This window comes from Antennarius striatus, chromosome 21, assembly GCF_040054535.1.
Source record: "Antennarius striatus isolate MH-2024 chromosome 21, ASM4005453v1, whole genome shotgun sequence".
Taxonomy (NCBI): domain Eukaryota; kingdom Metazoa; phylum Chordata; class Actinopteri; order Lophiiformes; family Antennariidae; genus Antennarius; species Antennarius striatus.
In genome coordinates this window covers 12627416-12646071 of record NC_090796.1, presented here as the reverse complement: position 1 = coordinate 12646071, position 18656 = coordinate 12627416, and the positions used below count along the sequence as shown (strand labels likewise).

Sequence of the window (18656 nt, the reverse complement as noted above, 5' to 3'; positions counted from 1 at the left end):
CCAATAAAAAATAGAAAAATTATATTTTATCAAAATGTTAAAGTCTGGTATTCATTTAAAAAAGTTTTAGAAATAAAGAAAGATGTAATAGTTACTTTTTTTAAGTTTTCCTTTTCACTCAATAGTTTTCTTTGCTTCTAAAGACATATACAGTATTATACTGTACTGTATTCTCCTGTGAACACTGCACCAAGCTGGCAGAGCCTTCTCCACACAAATTTCAGTAATATCATATCTGTCTCTTCTTCTTCATTAACTTTTGATTTGTGTTTTATGCAAGAAAGCACTCACTGTCACTTGCTTTTTCTCCAGCTTTTGCACCTTTTTCGGAGGCATGGTGATAATCAATCAATCAACCTTTACAGTATTTGCATAGCACTTAATCACATCAGTAAATATTTTGAAATGCTTTAACAGACAGAAAAACCCAACAGGGCAAAGCATAAGCCCAGTGCTTGTGCTCACTCTGGAGGATCTAACGAACTCCTCGCTCTCCCACTGCAGCGTGTTGCTGTTTGGCCGATTTTAATAAGACAAAATCACACAGATGACTCTCGTGACAAGAAACCAGATCAAAACATAATGGTGATTTCCGGGTTCAAATTTTAAGTGGACAAATGAAAAAAGTGTTAATATTTTTGTTGAATGGAAGTGCATTTGAAGCTTGGTCCCAGACGATCATGCGTCCCTGTCAAAAAATGTGCTTCAAAGGCACACAAACACGCAAACGAGACCACTGAAACAGCACCAGTGAATCACACAGTCACGATGTCACAGAATGCCATACATCATATTATCATAATGTTTGTCAGTCCATGAGAACCACAGATATAAAAGTCAGTTTTTCAGAAGAAGAGTAAAAAAGGCATGTTTTTAGCATTGAGATAGATGTTCAGGAATGCACCTCAATACCTCACTAATGTGTACCTACGACAGACTGGTTATACTATACAAACAAAAAATCTACTATTACTGAGGATTTTGAAAGAACTGATGATAGCGCCCTCTTTTGGTCAAGAGTTCTTGGTGCGTCCCCTCCTCCACGACCTCTCCTTTCTCTATGAAGATAATGTTATCTGCCTTCTCCACAGTCTTCAGTTTATGAGCCACCACTATGACTGTCTGACCAGAAGACAGAACGTCCTGCAGCACCTGAGACACAAAACCCAGTTATCCAGATGAGTTACGGCACGGGCATCATCATACCTTCTCACGCATGAAGAGTCATTGTTTATGACACAGATTTAATGTTAGATGGAAAACAAAACGTTCACCAGTTCCACAATGGTAATAGATGTTGTGACCATGTTGTTTTACTTACAGCATGCCATATTTCAACATCTAGCTTGCTGGAAGTCTCATCCAGTATGATGACCTGCGGGTCTCGGACTAAGGCCCTGATAATGGCGATGCAGTGCTGATGTCCTTTTGAAAGTTTGTCAACAAACTCTTCCATCTCTGTGACAAAAAAGCATTGTCATTTAGATTTGGAAATAACTATTGAAAGAGGCATCATCAGAACAATTTACTTTTGTGCAGTGGTTCCTTATCACCAAAGGTAACTTGTCTTACTCACTGGAGAGAAATATGAGCCGACAGCCATAGGTTTAAATTTTGTTTTTTTTGCTGCAAATCTGAGCAAAAATAACAGACTAGAGAACAGACATACATCAGTGTCATCCCCGTTTCAGGCATGCTTGTATGTGGCACAATGTCATTTAAACATGTCCATTAGTCTAACAGAAGGACGTGTGTTGTTAGTAGCTGATTAACTCCATGCCTTTACAATCTCCCAATACTCTGTCCCATGCGTCTAACTAATTCTATGGTATTAAAAGCTCTGTATACATCTGGTAGAAAGTCATCCCCACTTCTGTACCGGTGTCATATTTGTGGTCAGACTCGGCAATTAAGGCATCTGCGTTGATCTTCTTTGCAGCTCGCTTCACTTTCTCAATGGAGCAGTCCGTAAGGCCATACTCAATGTTGTGCCTCAGGGAACCAGAAAACAGATCAGGACTCTGAGACACCAAGGCCATCTGAGTAAGTAAAGATATCTGATGAGACGTTTGACATAAAAAGGCACCACACAAGTAAATTTTCCTCATCTTAATTACAAAAGTTTTCATTTTGTAACTGTACCTTTTGATGGAGGTATTTTTGTTTATAATGGTGCAGAGGTTCCCCATCCAGCAGGATCTGTCCCTCTTGAGGTTCGTACAGCCTCTTCAGCAGACTGACACAAGAAGTCTTTCCACTCCCAGAGGGACCCACCAGTGCTGTCAACTTTCCTGACTGAAACTCCATAGACACTGACTGCAGAGAACATGTTGATGCATTTATGTCTTGTCCAGCTCTGGATTAATATTTAATACTATTCTAAACAAATTGACACAATAGGATATTTTTTGTGATTTTATTCTCTCAGTTACCTTCAGTGCTGGCTTATCTGGAGGGGCTGAGGGGTAGGCGAAGGTGACATTCTGGAAAACAATTGTCCCCTTCAGCTTCTCAGGAGCCAATTCTCCCTCCTGCTTACATTCTGGTGTTCTATCAAGGTAAGTGAACACTTTGGAGATGATGCCAACTGTGGACATTGTCTCTCCGTAGGAAAATAAAATCTCCTGTGACATACATTTTTAAAAATCATCAAACACGAGTGCACAATTTCACAAAGGAACTTTCAGATTTTACTTAAAAAATTGTACTAAAAAATGCAGAAAATAATTCTGCAAGGTGAACTATTGCGTCTGAGCTCACCCTTAAACTACGTGACATGGGCTTCTGGTACAAAAAAAAAGAAACAAGACCACCGATGGTTAGGTGACCCGAAGATAGAAGACGGCGGGCCTCAAACAGCATGAGCAACTTTATCCCAAGACTCACCAGCTAGTTGGAAAAGCATATGATAATATGATAGAAGCAGACGAGTTTCTCTCGCTGCCAAAAAAAAGTGACACAATTTAAGGATGACGGATGTTTCATTGCTTTCTTACCTTTCGTATAAACTGGAATATCGCACTATAGATTCCTGAGCGTCTCCTCACAGCACACATGCGATCCAGAGTCTCATTATACTTCCTAACTTCTTCCTTCTCTGCATTAAAGCTGCGGATGGTGCAAATCCATCTGATGACTTGGGAAGCCAGATCCTTGTTTTGAGCGTGACAATCTTGGATCTGCTCTTTCAACTCCTGTTTGACAAAGAATATGGACTAATTCAGTAAAATCAAGCTACAAAAGTATCGTGCGACAACCGTGGGTAGCATTCTTGCATGTGATACCAATTAAGTAGTAATGTCTACATGCAATGTAAGCTATTCATATAAATCATGAATCTACAAATCACTTCTTGTTGGCACAGCTGTTGATGATCAAAGAAGAAATAATAAGAAAATCAAATACTGGACACACCTGCCACCATTTTTTAGTTAATCTGTAGAACAATATTATCTTTGTGAATAAATATATAGACTGACTCTGACAAGCATCACTGACAATGATCATACACCCACCCTGGTCCAGGTGATGTAGCTGTTCTGCAAGATGGCCAAAAGTGGCATCTCTATGCAGGTGAGTAAGGTGAGCTCCCAGGACAGATGTAACATCACCACAAGCATGAGGCACATTCTAACTGTGCTGCGAACAATTGCGTTTGTATTCAGGGCAATTGTACAACCCATCTTTTCAACATCAGCGTGCAGGCGGGAGGAAAGGCTACCTGATGAACGGATAGGAAAAGAGGAAAAAAATTCAAGAATGTAAACTGACAAATTGTTTCTACAATGTTTGTTATGGACTACAAAAGCAGTTTGTCAGGTAACTCATAAATTAGTTAGGTTATTAATTATCCTTCAGTTGGTGCTAATTATTTTTATTCATAGACTAATAAATCAGTAAATGATCATTTATGGTTCAGGTATACCACCACTGATGGAATGGAAAATACTTCCCATTATTTTGAGTTATTTCCAAGATAAAACGATAAACATTTACATTTGTGTGTGTGTGTGTGTGTGTGTGTGTGTGTGTGTGTGTGTGTGTGTGTGTGTGTGCGTGTGCGGGTCTCTGTGTACTTTAAAACAAAAAAGTTTTTGAACAAAGTTAGTAATTTCAGGACACCACTTTTTATTAAAATGAGCATTTTTCTAATTAAGAAAATTATCAGTAAATAAATTGATGATAAATTGGTTTAGTACTACTATCTTAATTAATATTACTATTAATTACTATCCTAATAGAATCAATGGTAGTAAAAGCTCTTTCATTCTTTATCTACTACTTTTCTTTTCCACAAAGTACATAACTGGCCAGTAATTTAATACAAGTACAGCACTGATAACATATTACCTTTTGGCCAATAATGTAATAATTTATTACTAAACCTAACCTAAGTTATTACCTTCTTGGCCAAAAGTTATTACGTTATCAGTTCAGGATTTTTATTAGGTCATCAGCTGATATTATCTTTTTGGCTTCTTCAAGGTATATGAGGAAAAAGCTCTGTGCCCACAAAAACAGATGTGTCCTTCTATCATTGAATAACAGATGCGTCGTGTGTTTACTGCATCTTTCTCACCAGGTTTGTTCTCGTCAAAGAAGTGCACTTCCTGCTGAAGGAGGGTCTGAAATAGCAGGTGCTTCAGTCTCCTGCTCAGTCGGAGCAAGATGAACTTAAATGTGCCTCCTCTTATTCCTGAGAACAGAGCGCTGTTTATACGGAGACATTAGAAGTTTGTTTCTGTTTCAAATCAATGACGCATGTTTCTAGTGAGAGATTAGGAGACATTTTGTAGTTAATGGAAAAACAGATGACACAGGAGAATCTGAATACCTTCCAAGAGTTAATAAAGCCATCTTTCCAATAGCATCACTGAAACTGGATTGAAAATCTTGACCTGTGAGCATGTCAATCACCTTCCCCTCGTACAATGGAACGAAAGCATCACCTGTTGGGACCAGATTAACACAGATTATCTGAACAAGAAATCCATGACATGTCATCAGTTTTTACTGCTATTTATACTTAAATGAAGAAATAACTAAAATGTCCAGGAGATATCACATTACTGAGTGTTTTATAAATCTAAATGCACAACATGAAACAGAATGTATGGTGTCAGGATTTCAAACTTACAAGCGACAGCTAAAATGAGTGCAGTGAAAGCTGCAATGATGTAAAGGGTGTCTGGTTTGAAGAATTTCAGCGTCCTTATAATTATGTGTGCGGCATTCAATTCATTGTTGTCCTTTTTTGTTCTTCCATCACAACGGAGGCCCATCTCCCAGACCAGACAGGCCAGCAATGAGGACACCAGGCGCAGGAGCAGCTTTCCAAAGTCGGGACCTGAACTCATGGTGGGCTCCGGGGCAGGAAACAGTAAGATCCGTCCGCTCTCAAACATGGGAGATAGGAGGCAGAGATGCGCTGCCAACCTCCCGAGGATGGGATGGCGCTTTCCTTCCATCAGTGTGGAGGTAAACACATGGAGGATGAGCCATTTGACCGCCCCGATGGTCCACACCGCCGGCAGCCCGCCACAGCTGGAGCACCGCAGCAGCACCAGTCCGGTCCACAGCGCCGAGCACAGCGCTGCGTCCAGCATGAGAAGGAAAGCCCCACAGGCTATGACCCCCGTCATGCTGTCGAACAGCAGGAGGCTGGATGAGGAAGAATCCTCCTAAAAACACAAACATGGACACTTGTGGTCAATTTAAATGATAGTTAAGTTGAGGTCGACGCACTTCATTTGGAAAACTTACCGCAAAGTCAAGCAGGCGTTAGCAGCTAGCTTAGCTGCGGTAGCAACAGCTTTCATTTCCTTCGTTCCACGGGTGAAGCAGTGTGCACTGGTGGAGAATCCACAGGGAAGTGACAACAAACACAAACGCTGCCATCAGTTCAAAGTTTACTTTTTGCCCGATGCGGTAAAAGTTACTTGAATCGTCTCTGCTGAGACTCCTACGGCAGCCCGTTGTGGCCAAACAGCAGCGGCGTCAGCGTTTAAGCGTTGGTAGTGACCTCTACACACAACAACCTGTAGTTTCATCTATATTTACTTTTAATGATTAACTTTAAAAATTTCTCTCAGATTGAGCCATGACATTATTGGGTTTTAGAGTTTATTGCACGTCTTGTATTAAGAAGTAGTGTCATCAAAATCTGTTCCAAAGGTAAAAGTAATAAAAAAATTTCTTTCCTCTTCAAGTTATTCATAATTATTTACTTTTTGCAGATTCAGATCATTTAGATCATTCTTATTAAAATGTGGCCAGCTCATTAATCATGGTGATGGCAGATTAATTTGTTTTGCAGCGTATAAAGTATTATGTCTCACATTTGGCAGCTGCAGAACTGAGTCACCCATAATAAAAATTAGTTTACTTTTAGTCCTTTGACTTTGAGGTGAATATCATAGATGTGCTTTTATTAAAGTAGCAATCCCCTTTTTCTTATCGCTTGATGCATCGTGTTGATTCTGTTGATATTGCATTTGTAAAGGTGAGGCTAAATATATAAAGGCTAGATTCACACTCAATAATTCACACCAAAGAACACTTTAATTGTCAAACATTTATTTCCCCTGATAATAAATGTATAAATTATGAATATATAGCAATTTTTTTTATTTACCAAATGTAAAACAAGCTTCAAAAAAAATCTCTCTTTGCTGACAAAACTTCTGGTCACATTTCCGATTACTGTAATGCAGCTCATACCTGAGACATATTAAAGGTTTCACATCTGAAATAAAACATATATTACCAATGGTGTGACAATCTTGCTGATAATTTCTCAAAAGTGTCACATAATAATAAACTCTACAGTGTCATAAAATGTCATATGAACATAATTGGTGCTCTTGAAAGATTTTAAAATGTGAAATCTATAAAAAGGCACTGTACCATTAAGGATTAGACAGCATGCAGTACATAAAAACTCCATTCATTACAGCTTATACAGTACATGTTCATTGTCAACAGAAAGGTAAAAGACACATGGAATCAGACTTTAAGTCCACCTTCAATTACCTTAAGTTAATCATCATTACCGTAACATGCTCAGCATGCTAACATCTTCATCTAACGGAAACAAACTCTCCTGCTTTAAATATGATAAACAATTCAAAAAGAATGACCCCCCCCCTCCCAAAAAAAGAATGAACTTTTATATTCTAGATTTCTTCTTTCCAAAAGTCCCAAAAACAGATCGAACCATCTTTGAATACTCCTACTAATGGAAGATGTGTGTTATCCAAGGCCTGATTTTTAATTGACCACAAAGCAACACTGTCGCATTTTGCATGTTTTTTCACTGAACATACTATAATTTATTTTCAGATACTGTAATAAAATGGAACTTAAATAATTAGAATAGCACTTAACACTCCCTTGTTCAATGTTTGCTTTTAAGATCACTTCTGTCATCCGTTTCTTGTTTACTGGAAATAATATTATCTTTATTATCTTCATTACCATTATCATTAGCTTATTATTATAATTGATCAAAACTACCAACTATTTCAAAACTTATTGGACAATTTAAAAAAATGCATTCATGACCTGTTTCTATGCAGTACAGGAAGTATTAAAAGACCCCTAAAAGACACTCATTCGTTCATCTTTTTGATGATGAGACAATTGTAATTTTTTTGAATACGGGTCCCGGGTTACACTGGAGTCCATCTCAGCTGACTATGGGCAAAAGGTGGAGTACACACCTGGACAAGTCACCAGAGCTACACAGACAGACAGATAGCCATTCACGCTCACACTCACATCTACGCACAACTCGGAGTGGCCAATTCACCTAAGCTGCATGTTTTTGGAGGTGGGAAGAAGTTCGGAGGAGCCGGACAAAACCCATCTAGACACGGGGAGAACATAGATTGCAAAGCAAGGCAGGTACTTTCCATCAACTGATAATAAAGCATATGCATATATAAGCTGTATAGTCTGCATTTGTGTCAATCTTAAAATCTTTTTACCTATTAGATGACTGCAGAAACAACAACTTTATTTGTATTCACTATAGAGTCTGTGAAATGTGTAATCATTAAACTGCAGCTGGAACAGCTTGATTTGCTTGTGTACAACCAGTTCAAGTTATATTTATCGTCTGTTTAAGTAGAAATTATGGTCAACCAGGGGATCAGGCACTGTCGCACATGTCAACAAAATGATTATGTGACGATGAATTACTGAATTATTAAATTTAGTATTAAAAACATTCTGATTATAAAATTAGCTTGTTTTTGATCCAAGTGCTTACCTGCTACTTCTTTGGGGTACAGAAATTGAGACGCTGTGCAAACTGTGTTTGCTAATGTTTCTACTGCATCTGTTTTCTGAACCTAGAGGAATGTTCAAATATTATGCTGCACACAAACAATCTGGAAGATAACGTGTGTGTGTGTGTGTGTGTGTGTGTGTGTGTGTGTGTGTGTGTGGATGTGTGTGTGAGTGTATGTGTGAGTGTGTGTGTCTGTAAGAGTAGGAGGGAGGGGCTTTGATTGTAATTATTTTTCTTTCTTTGTGTTTACTGTTTTTCATTCTGTGAAGCACTTTGCGTTGCATGTTCCTGCATGCAAAGTGTTTCACAAGTAAAGTTGATTAATTTAATAATGATCTACACATTATAACTCATTGTCAAATTTGGAACTTTTAAAAAAAATGTAATTAATTAAATTCATTTATTATTTAGCTTTTTTGTGAAGTGTCTTTGTACTCCATTGTTTTCTCTCCATTTTATTGTTAACCATTAATATTATAATATTAATGGTTCAGTTTTAATGCTGATATATTTGCAACCATATAAGCTACATTATCACAGTAGAATACCAAATACCAACTCTATAAAACTAATACTTTCCGAGTATTTGACCACAGAAAGCACCAACAAAGCATTTAGAATGCTTTCTAAATTTTTTGGTTTGACCAAGTGAGCCAACTCCTATATGATAGATTGTGTAGTCACAACACGCAGCAGCATTTTACAAGAAACAGTGTAATCACATTGTTAGAGCACGTCTGTTAATTTTGGTAAGAGGGATCAAGTGTCCAATGTTGGGGAATACATTGTGTTTGCTTTGACCTTTATGTCTTGCCTGATGGCAGTGGTTCATCTCATGAAGGCAATGCCTCTGTCAGGGGAAGTGTCATCCACCCACAGAAAAGCAAACGTTGCAATATCTGGTACGCCAACAAGGCTGGTACCAACATTACAAAAAGATATGAAGAACTGCCTGACCCAGAGCGTATAACTGATACGGGGAGCTTACAGTGTTGCAGGTTCAAATGCTGGAGACGTGCTCTGCCCCATTAGCTGAAGCCTTGTCTTTGTCTCTCTCAGCTGGTAGGTTGCTGTACTGACAGCCAGGAACTATATCAACAGTTCTACCAGGCTCCTGCACTGTGGATGGTTGACCTCTCTTTGACTTCTTTACTTTTGTATCCAGCCAGCAAAAAGACACTATGAGGAACACGGCAGCTGAGGCAACGACGGCACTGCAGGCAGAGAATACGTGGTAGTACTGCCCTGTCCTGTCAACCAGGGCTCCTATAAGAACAATACAAATCATCAGTACTGACAGCATTTCATGATTTCATTTCAGTTAATGGCTGAAACTGGCTGAAACAAAGAAGGCATAGTAAACTTGCATGAAATAGTGTTTTTCGTTCAACTCTTGCAAAGAATTTAATATTCATCTCTTAAAAAGGTACTACTGCCATAAAAATGGAAGTTTCTTTGTTGTATGAGTATGATTATGAAGGGTTCATACTTCCCTTCAAGTATGAGCAGAAGGGTTCATAAAGCACAGCATGTGTGTACTTTTTCTGGCTATACGTGATCACATACGCAAAGTAAGCAGAGCTATGTAATGCGATTCCCTGCTCATGTAAACTGATTCTGTTGTCAGTCATATCCTGTGGTTATATCACTGCCCGGATATTTGAGTCGTCTGATAAACAAGGGAAGCATGCTTGTCATCTGAGACCCAGAGCCTCTGGCCTTTCTGTGCACTGCTGCTTCTGAACAGGACTTCAGAGGGAAGCACAGACTTGCATTGGTGGAACATAACAAGACAATTATTTAAGTCCTGTTTTTTGTATGAAGAGAAGAACAAATTGTTTTTGATAGTCCTCTAGGAAAAACTGTAAAAATACTTTTTTACAAAACACAAAGAGTTTTTGTCTGCTGTTATATATAGCATATTTATGTACTGTATGTTTGCATGTGTTGTGGGTGTGCATGTGTGAAGTAATACTGTGATCCACATTCCAATGTCCGCTTCAACTCTTACTCACTCTGTGCTCACATTACCTGCGAGTGGAGGCCCGATGAGCAGCATGATGCCCTCCATGACAGCGAGTAGCCCCAGAGCTGAGGGGAAGCGACTCATCTCCACTATATCCATGAGGACGGTGAACATCAGGGAGCCCACCACACTCATGGACAGTCCATAGAAGACGACATACGTAATCAGAACACCAAAGCTAGCCCCAAAACAGCAGATGCTGTTACTGAGCCCGTTGACCATTAAACCTGACGCAAATACATAAACGTGTTTCCCTTTGAACCAGGGCATGTTGAACAGTAAACCAATGGGCGGCCGCACCGATATGTTCACGACACCCATGATTGACAGCAGCCGTGCAGCCAGGCTCGGATCCATTCCGTTTGCTGTAGCATAGGGAACCAGATACACTAAAGGCACCACGAACCCCAGCATCATCCAGGAGATGCCTATCGTGTACACACAGTAACGTGAGTTGTTGCATAATTGATCAAAGGCCATGTGTTTGCTTATGAAATCCAGCAGGGATCTCCTTATCATTTTCATCCACCCTTTTCTGTCTGTGACATTTTCTTTGTCTGGCATAGACTGGCTGTGGTTTATCAGTGGCTGGCCTCGATGCTTAGGGGGCTGGAGGGGCCTCATCACTGCTCCACACACACAGCAGTTCAGCAGGACAGCCCCCAGCACAAGGAAACTTCCCCTCCATCCCAGCTCTGTGTGGAGGTAGTTCCCCAGGAAAGGTAGAGTGCACATTCCCAGGGCAGTGCCTGAGGATGACATGGCGTTGGCAAATGCTCGACGGCGTACAAAGTAGTGACCGAGGATCGTCACAGCTGGTTGGAAGCTGAAGCAGAAACCAAGACCTGAAATGATGAAATAAAACACATCAAGGAGGACAGCAAGTTCAAAATTTTACTGGTATGCATGCAGCGCTCACAGTTATAGTTCCCCTGTTGAACTTTGTTGTAATGACAATAGTACATTATCATTTGCAAATCTGATTCAAGTTAATGATAGTTCCCTAAACTATGTAAATTTTTCATCCGATTTTTCTTGGCCCTCAGGCAGGTAGTAAACATGACAACAATGAAAAATACTTCAGCTTTATTCAGTTGTGATTGTTAATTCCTGTCTGTGTGTATTAGCTGGGTTTCATTTTTTTCAAATATTTCCGGTTAAGTCTTGTGATTAACTGATGGTCAGTGCTGAACTTTGTTCACATCAGCAAACCTTGAGTACATTTGTGGGCTGACATCTATCATTACAAATGTATTTGCAAGCACTGTTCTGATGATGGGTCAGCAATCATAAGGAGGAACCTAGGATAGCAGCAAGTCAGAAATTGAATTCTCTGAGCAAACCATCTAAACACGTTCACATGGTTTAGTGAGGTCACAGATTGAATTATCCAAATTCCCAATAGGTCGTGAATGCTACATTATCCAACTTCTGAGAAAAATATAAGGCACCTCAGCTGTTAAATGACCTGCTTTGCATACCAGCTGCTCAGTGACTGTGTTCGATGTTTGCTGGACAGGTAGCAGTCTGTTTTGTGTAGCTAGAATGATTAAAGTGTTAGTGCAGGATAATAAATCAATAGAATATTTCCTAACCTGTGATAACACCAGCCGTGATGTAGAGCTGGCCGATTGACTGGGTAAACGAGCTGGCTGCCATTCCAAATCCACTTAGGACTCCTCCCAACATGACTGTAGCTCGGCAACCAAGTCTCTCAACCAACACACTACAAAAAGGACCTGTGGATCAAACATAATGCTCTTAGTTTAGTGCATGCAATAGCAAAAGCAGGCAATGGCATACACGGCAGACGAGGGTACGTTGTGATAATCCTCCTGCAGGTTTCACTTGACTAGTGTTTCACTGTAATCTGTACCTGAAAGTACTGAAGGCTTGCCAGACAATACTTCTTTCTTTGTTTGGCAGACTTGTATGTGTGCATGCACATGCAAAACTATTTTAAAAATTATCAGTGAAAATAACCCACTGAATTTTAAAACAGACACCTACATAACGAATTAAAAATTTTTTACAACGTACCATACTGTAACAACTGTCGGTACAATGAATCTACTTTACATTAACATGAAAATATACTGCGCTGCAAGACAAATGAGTTATCACTGCTGAAAATATTATCCTGCATCTATGACATCATTTTACTTGAAATGCTGCTCATTCAAATTTTTTGCTTGAAGCCTCAGCACTAAAAACAGTGAGCTCTATTGGTCAAAGGTCACTAGCAGCACTGGTAAACACACACTGGAGGTGCTTTTGCTGTTTGGCACCAGGGCTGCAAAGTAATGATGGTGATCATAAACTGAGCTATTGCAGTCAAACACACAGACTTCAGAATGCTTTAAGTACAATATTTCTCCAAGTTTCAAAATCAAACTATTTCCTCCATACAGTCTCAGAACACCAAAATTATACTGTATACTAAAATTCTATATTTTTATGTTTTAGGTCATATTTTTTTTAAAGATAAATGAACATTGTAGATTCTTCAGTCTACATTTATTTCCATGGAAAGTGGCGATGAACACCACTGCCCCTCTAAAAATGCAGCCAATTGCTCAAAACCCATGCAGTTTAAAGAGGAGACACCTGGGATTAGTGAAAGATTAGTGAAGACTCTAATCTTAGGTTTGTAATGAAATTTATAAGGTTAAACGCATTCCTCTCCTCAAAAGCCATGAGAACCAAAAATTAAACAGAGAAAAAAGGACTTAAAGAGAGAAAAAATAATTTGTTCAATGATCAGTAGACTGTAAAGTCAAGGGATGAAAGAGTCTTCATGTTTCAGTCAAAAGGTCGAATGAAATAAAACCTAGTTCTTGCTGTTTCTACATATTCAGGGGATTGTCTCGTATTAAAGTATATAAGAGAGCCCATTGAAATGTAGGAGGGAAGAAGATAGGATGGGAATTAAGAGGAATGACGCAGGCAGCGTCCAGTGTTCATTGTTGTTTATGACTAGTTTTCTTCTGATAAAAAGGCACAAATGTACAACCAAGATATACAGTACAAAAGCATATTTTAATCCAGTCTAATTAAATTCTCTTCCGCTTGTACATCCACCGATTGGATATCCTGTCAGATTATCTACCATTCAAAACTCTATTTTCTATTTTTGTGACTAGCTTTAAGAAGATACAAAAATATTCTTTCACCTACTGAAGAAAGTGTTGAAAACAAGAAGTTTCCTAAATAAATTCCTGGGATATACAGTATAATAGATTTTCTCGCTAATTAGCTGCTCAACATTCACCTTTATCTTCTATATTGGCCTTATTTGAACAACCATCACTCAGCGTTACATAACTTGTTGTTGTAGAGAGAAGTCAACATTATTGACCAGTTAGACGCTAACATTTGTGTCTACAGCAAATAAAGGATGAAATCATTGTACGGTTTCTACCTTTTTTTCTTTTTTTAAATAAAATCTAACCCAGGTTTTGATATTATTTATTGTTGTGTTAAATTGTTTTCTGTCATTAGCTCTATGCTTCAGTTATTACCAGATTTTCCCAGTCCTACAAGTAAATGCAGCATAAGGTTTTTATGTTATCTCACCGCAGGTTTTATTTACTCTTCCCACACCTACAGTTATAATCCAGCTACACACAAAATTATTTCCACGGAAGCAGCTTCATTAAAAACACTCAGCTATTATAATATGAAGAAGATCTTGTTAAGAGAAAAATGCAATGCAAAAAACTGAGATTAGTGTAAAACAGGGCCTATTCCTCAAAAATGTCTCAACAACACAAGACTACTTTTCTTCACTTTTTGACAATGGATGAGTTCAAACTTAAAAGCACTGTTGCCTTGACTTAAATTGCAAAGACATATTAGATAATAACTTTAAAAAAAACCACAAATTGAATTTTGTAATGATATATCTGCATACAGAAAAGCAATATTTACTTCTGGAGTATATGTGTGTGTGCTTAAACCTCTGATTTATTTATTTATTTTTTACTCCCTACAGACTAAAAAACTGTAAGTCTAAAACACACCATCTGTAGTTTTGCTGAACAGCTGATCACTGTCTGACATAAAACATTATAAGATTGTAAGTGCTAACATTTAACCTGAGTTCCTCATGGAATAGAAACAGGTTTCTGGAGGTCAGGGAGAATAAGCCAGCTCAGCGTCCTCATAGAATAATGTTGTTTAAAACAACATAACACAGCAGGACAGTTAAAAACAAACCCAGATCCTCTCTCTGGTTACACGACATTCTTGTACAGTAACAGCAGGCAGGGACTATCATTACCCTGACGCCAAGGGGGTGAATAATTGGTGGTTATGTGGTTGAATAATTCAGTCAAAAAAAAAAAATCTATCATTGTTTGTCATACATATGGTTTTGTTGTTGTTTTTTACCTCCCACATGAAGTGCTGATATCATGATGGAGGGCACCCATGAAGTTTCACTGTTGGTGGCCTGGAAATCTTCCTGCAGGTCAGTGTAGAAGATTCCCACGCAGGCGGAGAATCCTAGGGTCAAAGCTAGGACTATGACGGTGGCAACTAATACCACCCATCCCCAACCACCATCCGGTGCAGTGACAGCTCCTTCGCCCCCTGGCCTGCCGTTCTCTGTTTCATAATCGTCGGGCCCTGGAGTCTTCTCCTGCACACAGTCCTCAGAGAGAGAGCAGCGGTCACTCGTCCATCTGATTCCATTTCTCTGAGTCATTTTGTTCTCGACAGTTGAGGTATTGCTCTCGTGTTTGTTCTGTGGGGTGTGTGATGACTTTCAAGGCCCATGTCACTAAAGATGTTGCAGTGTGTACTGAAAGCTGCAAAAAAGAACACGTACCATCAGCCTCTAAAGAGCAACTGAAATATGATAAGAAATGAGTAACTGAAGTTAATAGAAAATAGAGCACAGTACTCACCTCTGTGATGTAGTGGAGTAGGGGGATTAAGTGCTATTCAAACAAGCTTTATTTGTATAGCATATTTTATACAAAAAAACCCCACTACATGTCTTAAAGCTTTCTAGAGTTCACCTGGCAGATAGCAGCAGCTTCGTCTTTGGTCAGGTATTAGATGTACATTGAAAAAACAACCAGTCACCATCCAACCATTTACACAATTGATAATTGTTGTACTGTATTATCAGTCATGCGTCAGTATTGATTCAGTGCAAGTCAACAGTCAGCTTAACCTCTACTGAAGATAAATTTGTATTAGCCCATCTTGGAGAACAAAAACGGTTTGCTTCCACTGACAGGGCTTTTTTAGAGTTTTGTTCACATGTTATTTGTGCTTTTATTCCTGCTGCCACCATTGATGATCCTGATGTGATGAAGACCAGAAACCAAAAATGTATGTAGCAATATGAGATTTCTTTTAGGACCAAATACAAGTAAATTGCTTATATTTCATGATATTACAATCAGTTTTAAATTTCTTATTCATCCAAAATACTGTAGTCATGCAATTCATTTAAAACCATGCAAATCATATTTTAACAGAATGACCCATATTTAATAATCCCTATAAGAATTTGTGACCCAAATTCATTTTTAATGCAATTAAATTGAGCAATTACAATCCAATTAAATCAAATTCTTGTTCTACTCACATTTGTCTCCATTTTATCTCTCCAGATTATTCCAGAAGATTGAAATTGAAGTCACATAATAAATTCTTATAGGTGTGTTCTACAGCTTCACACTGAGACACACAACAGTGTGTTAACACAGCTTGAACGATTACATCACACACAGAAGTAACAGGTTTTCATTGAGATATTGAAGCAAAGCAGCTAATGTGGTTAACGGTAAATGTTGATGGGACTTAGTATGGGGCTACATTTTTGTGTTTGAGTGTCTTGTTTAGTGAACCTGTTTAGTCGACAGTTTTTTCCCATTTCCGCTCCAGGACTTTTTTCATCTGTGTGTTTCTTTTTTGGGTGGTGACACTCTGCTATGTACATTCATCATTTACATTTGTCCTTTCCTTTGAGTCTTGTATTTTCAAAATGAATGCAACACACTTTGTTTTGGCAAATAGCAGATTAAAATATATATATATATAAAAAAAAAGAATTTCAAATAAGTTGAAGTCAAGCTGAAGTTTAAGTAAGCTAGAACTGAAAACCACTCATATTTCTACTTTCCTACGCATAAAGCCACATAACTCTCGTTGGTTCTTCTCAAAAAGTAATATCCAGGACTCTACAGGTTGGAATGTGTGGGTTAAGGAGGACTTCTCTGATGGTGTCAAGGAATGTGACTACTCTGAGTCTAACCCACACTTGCGAAATCTGGTGAGGTCTTGGTGAAAATTGTTCTATTATATTCCACACATTCCTCACTTTTGGAAGCGTCAACCAAAGCAGAGCAACATGCTTATAATTTCCTTTCGGGGATCACAAAAGTATATAAAATAAAATAAAACAACAATAAAAAATTATCTCCTGTGATGATGAGCCATCCACTGTCACCGACCCGTGACGGTGGACAAAAGTGGGCATAGTAGATGAATGAATGAATGTATGAATAAAACTTATCATCTTTATGCTGATGATACTCATACTTTCATGTCTTAAACCTGAAACGTACTCATTAACACAACAATATTATGTTAGGTTCGATTGCATGGCTTGACTGAAATTTCAGTCGAAATGAAACAGACAATTTTTATTCTTTTGGTCCTGCAACGTCATGGAAACCTCAGGTAAAAACATTTTAAATCACACATTTTAAATCTGCTGTAAAAATCACTATCTTTAAACCATTTCACCAAGGCTTCTTTTCTTTAAAATTTGATCTCATACATGTTGCACTAATAGAACTAATAGAAACAGTCAGTTGATCAAAACACAGCCCGTCAGCTCCTGACAGGCATTTGTCAGCATGGCCTACCTCAGACATTGTGTTGTCTTTACACTGTGTCATTGACAATTAGATTCTCACTTGAATGATTCTCAGATATGCTCCATGTTCATGCTCCGCATCTTCTGCTTCAGTCGCTGAAGTTCAGTATTTAGCTATTTCTGGAACCAGACTGGTAGGGACAGCTGACTCAGCCTTCTGATTATGACCTCTACCACAATTCAAATCTTGATTTTTTTTTTTTTTTCATGTATGTTCTCACTGGGTTTTGCCGCTGGCACAAATCTTTGCCTGACTGTTTTTAATGCTCAGCTGATTTTAATAGGTTTTAATGCCTTTCCTGTTTTAATTTGTTTACTTTTATTTCACCTACTTTTTATTGTTTAATATCAGGAAGCGGTTGAACGTTTCTTACTTTTCTGTAAATGTAACCCCAAAGTCTGAGCAACCTAATTTATTATGAAAATATAAGAATATTCCTTGATGTATAAAACAGGTCAGCAGATAAATGGATGGGAGTGCTGAGTAGCTGTTGGTTAATTCCAAGTGAAATAAATCGAGCTTTAATAATCAGGGTTTACCGCCTGTTTTGTAAATCTGCGATTGTGTTCACGTGTATTATAGTTGCTTAATCCACATGGTAACTCAATAATTTCATTTCGTAATTTTTTTTTTTCTTTAAAGAGCGGATTTTCACTCAAGACTTTATCACAGCCCTCATAAACCGGAATAAGCTTAGATTTACAGCTTCATAACGCACAAAAAAACGCATTCCTCCTGCTGGGAGCGTCATCCCACCGACAAAACATCACATTTAAAACACTTCCGAGGCAAACCGACAGCAGTTTCACCACACATTCTCCCTTCACGGCTAAAATTAATTCATAAAATCACCTTGTTATTGCGGCCATCCAGCTCCTGTTCCCAGGCGTGGACGATCTCTCCTCCGTGACGTGACGTGACAGCAGCGGGTCCTGATTTTCATCGTCAGGGGCATAAAGGGAATCGGCTCGCTGTGGGAGGAGACTGCCCCAGCCGGGTGGGGGCTGCGCAGGCCCCAGCACACACACACACACACACACACACACACACACACACACACACACACACACACACACACACACACACACACACACACACACACACACACACACACACACACACACACACACACACACACACACACACACACACACAGGTATGTGTGTGTACATTGTACAATCGTGATGCCGGACAACACGTACTTTGTCCGTAGCAGCTTGTCGTTGTCAGTCAAAGTGCAGCAGCCAATCAAAATGAAGAAGAGCGACCCTGCGTCCCCACCCTGCGCTAGATTTCATCTGTAAAAAAATCACGTGATGGAGTGAAAGTATGAAGCATATGAATATAGTTATAGAAGTACTGTAAAATAAATAAAATAATATAAAATAGAATAATTTGTGTAGTATGAAAATAAAATGTTTTTTTTTCCATTCTCTTT

The 18656-nt window shown here is 38.7% G+C and overlaps 2 protein-coding genes across 2 annotated transcripts; both read right to left on the bottom strand.

Moving 5' to 3' along the window:
• Positions 1 to 969: 969 nt before the first annotated feature.
• Positions 970 to 5902, bottom strand: tap2t (transporter associated with antigen processing, subunit type t, teleost specific). Its single transcript, XM_068304664.1, has 12 exons — positions 5764 to 5902; positions 5138 to 5681; positions 4835 to 4949; positions 4580 to 4710; positions 3516 to 3721; positions 2997 to 3194; positions 2761 to 2889; positions 2433 to 2624; positions 2143 to 2316; positions 1880 to 2039; positions 1322 to 1458; positions 970 to 1152 (listed from the first exon to the last, which is right to left on the bottom strand). The coding sequence occupies exons 2-12, from the start codon at positions 5640 to 5642 to the stop codon at positions 970 to 972; spliced, it is 2130 nt and encodes a 709-aa protein (XP_068160765.1). The 5' UTR covers positions 5643 to 5681; positions 5764 to 5902.
• A 3375-nt stretch (positions 5903 to 9277) lies between these two features.
• On the bottom strand, positions 9278 to 18189 carry slc16a5a (solute carrier family 16 member 5a). Its single transcript, XM_068304667.1, has 5 exons — positions 18071 to 18189; positions 14712 to 15130; positions 11915 to 12058; positions 10325 to 11164; positions 9278 to 9559 (listed from the first exon to the last, which is right to left on the bottom strand). Exons 2-5 carry the CDS (start codon positions 15025 to 15027, stop codon positions 9294 to 9296), a joined length of 1566 nt encoding a protein of 521 aa, XP_068160768.1. The 5' UTR covers positions 15028 to 15130; positions 18071 to 18189; the 3' UTR covers positions 9278 to 9293.
• Between the last annotated feature and the right edge of the window lie 467 nt (positions 18190 to 18656).

Excerpts from the sequence above, each read along its gene's own strand:
- tap2t (XM_068304664.1), bottom strand. The coding sequence starts at position 5,642 with ATGACGGGGGTCATAGCCTGTGGGGCTTTCCTTCTCATGCTGGACGCA. Across the intron at positions 4,950-5,137 it reads ACTCATTTTAGCTGTCGCTT|GTGATGCTTTCGTTCCATTG; the intron begins GTAAGTTTGAAA and ends TGGTCCCAACAG. Across the intron at positions 3,195-3,515 it reads GCTACATCACCTGGACCAGG|GAGTTGAAAGAGCAGATCCA; the intron begins GTGGGTGTATGA and ends TTTGTCAAACAG.
- slc16a5a (XM_068304667.1), bottom strand. The coding sequence starts at position 15,027 with ATGACTCAGAGAAATGGAATCAGATGGACGAGTGACCGCTGCTCTCTC. Across the intron at positions 12,059-14,711 it reads ATCAGCACTTCATGTGGGAG|GTCCTTTTTGTAGTGTGTTG; the intron begins GTAAAAAACAAC and ends TTTGATCCACAG. Across the intron at positions 11,165-11,914 it reads CACGGCTGGTGTTATCACAG|GTCTTGGTTTCTGCTTCAGC; the intron begins GTTAGGAAATAT and ends TCATCATTTCAG.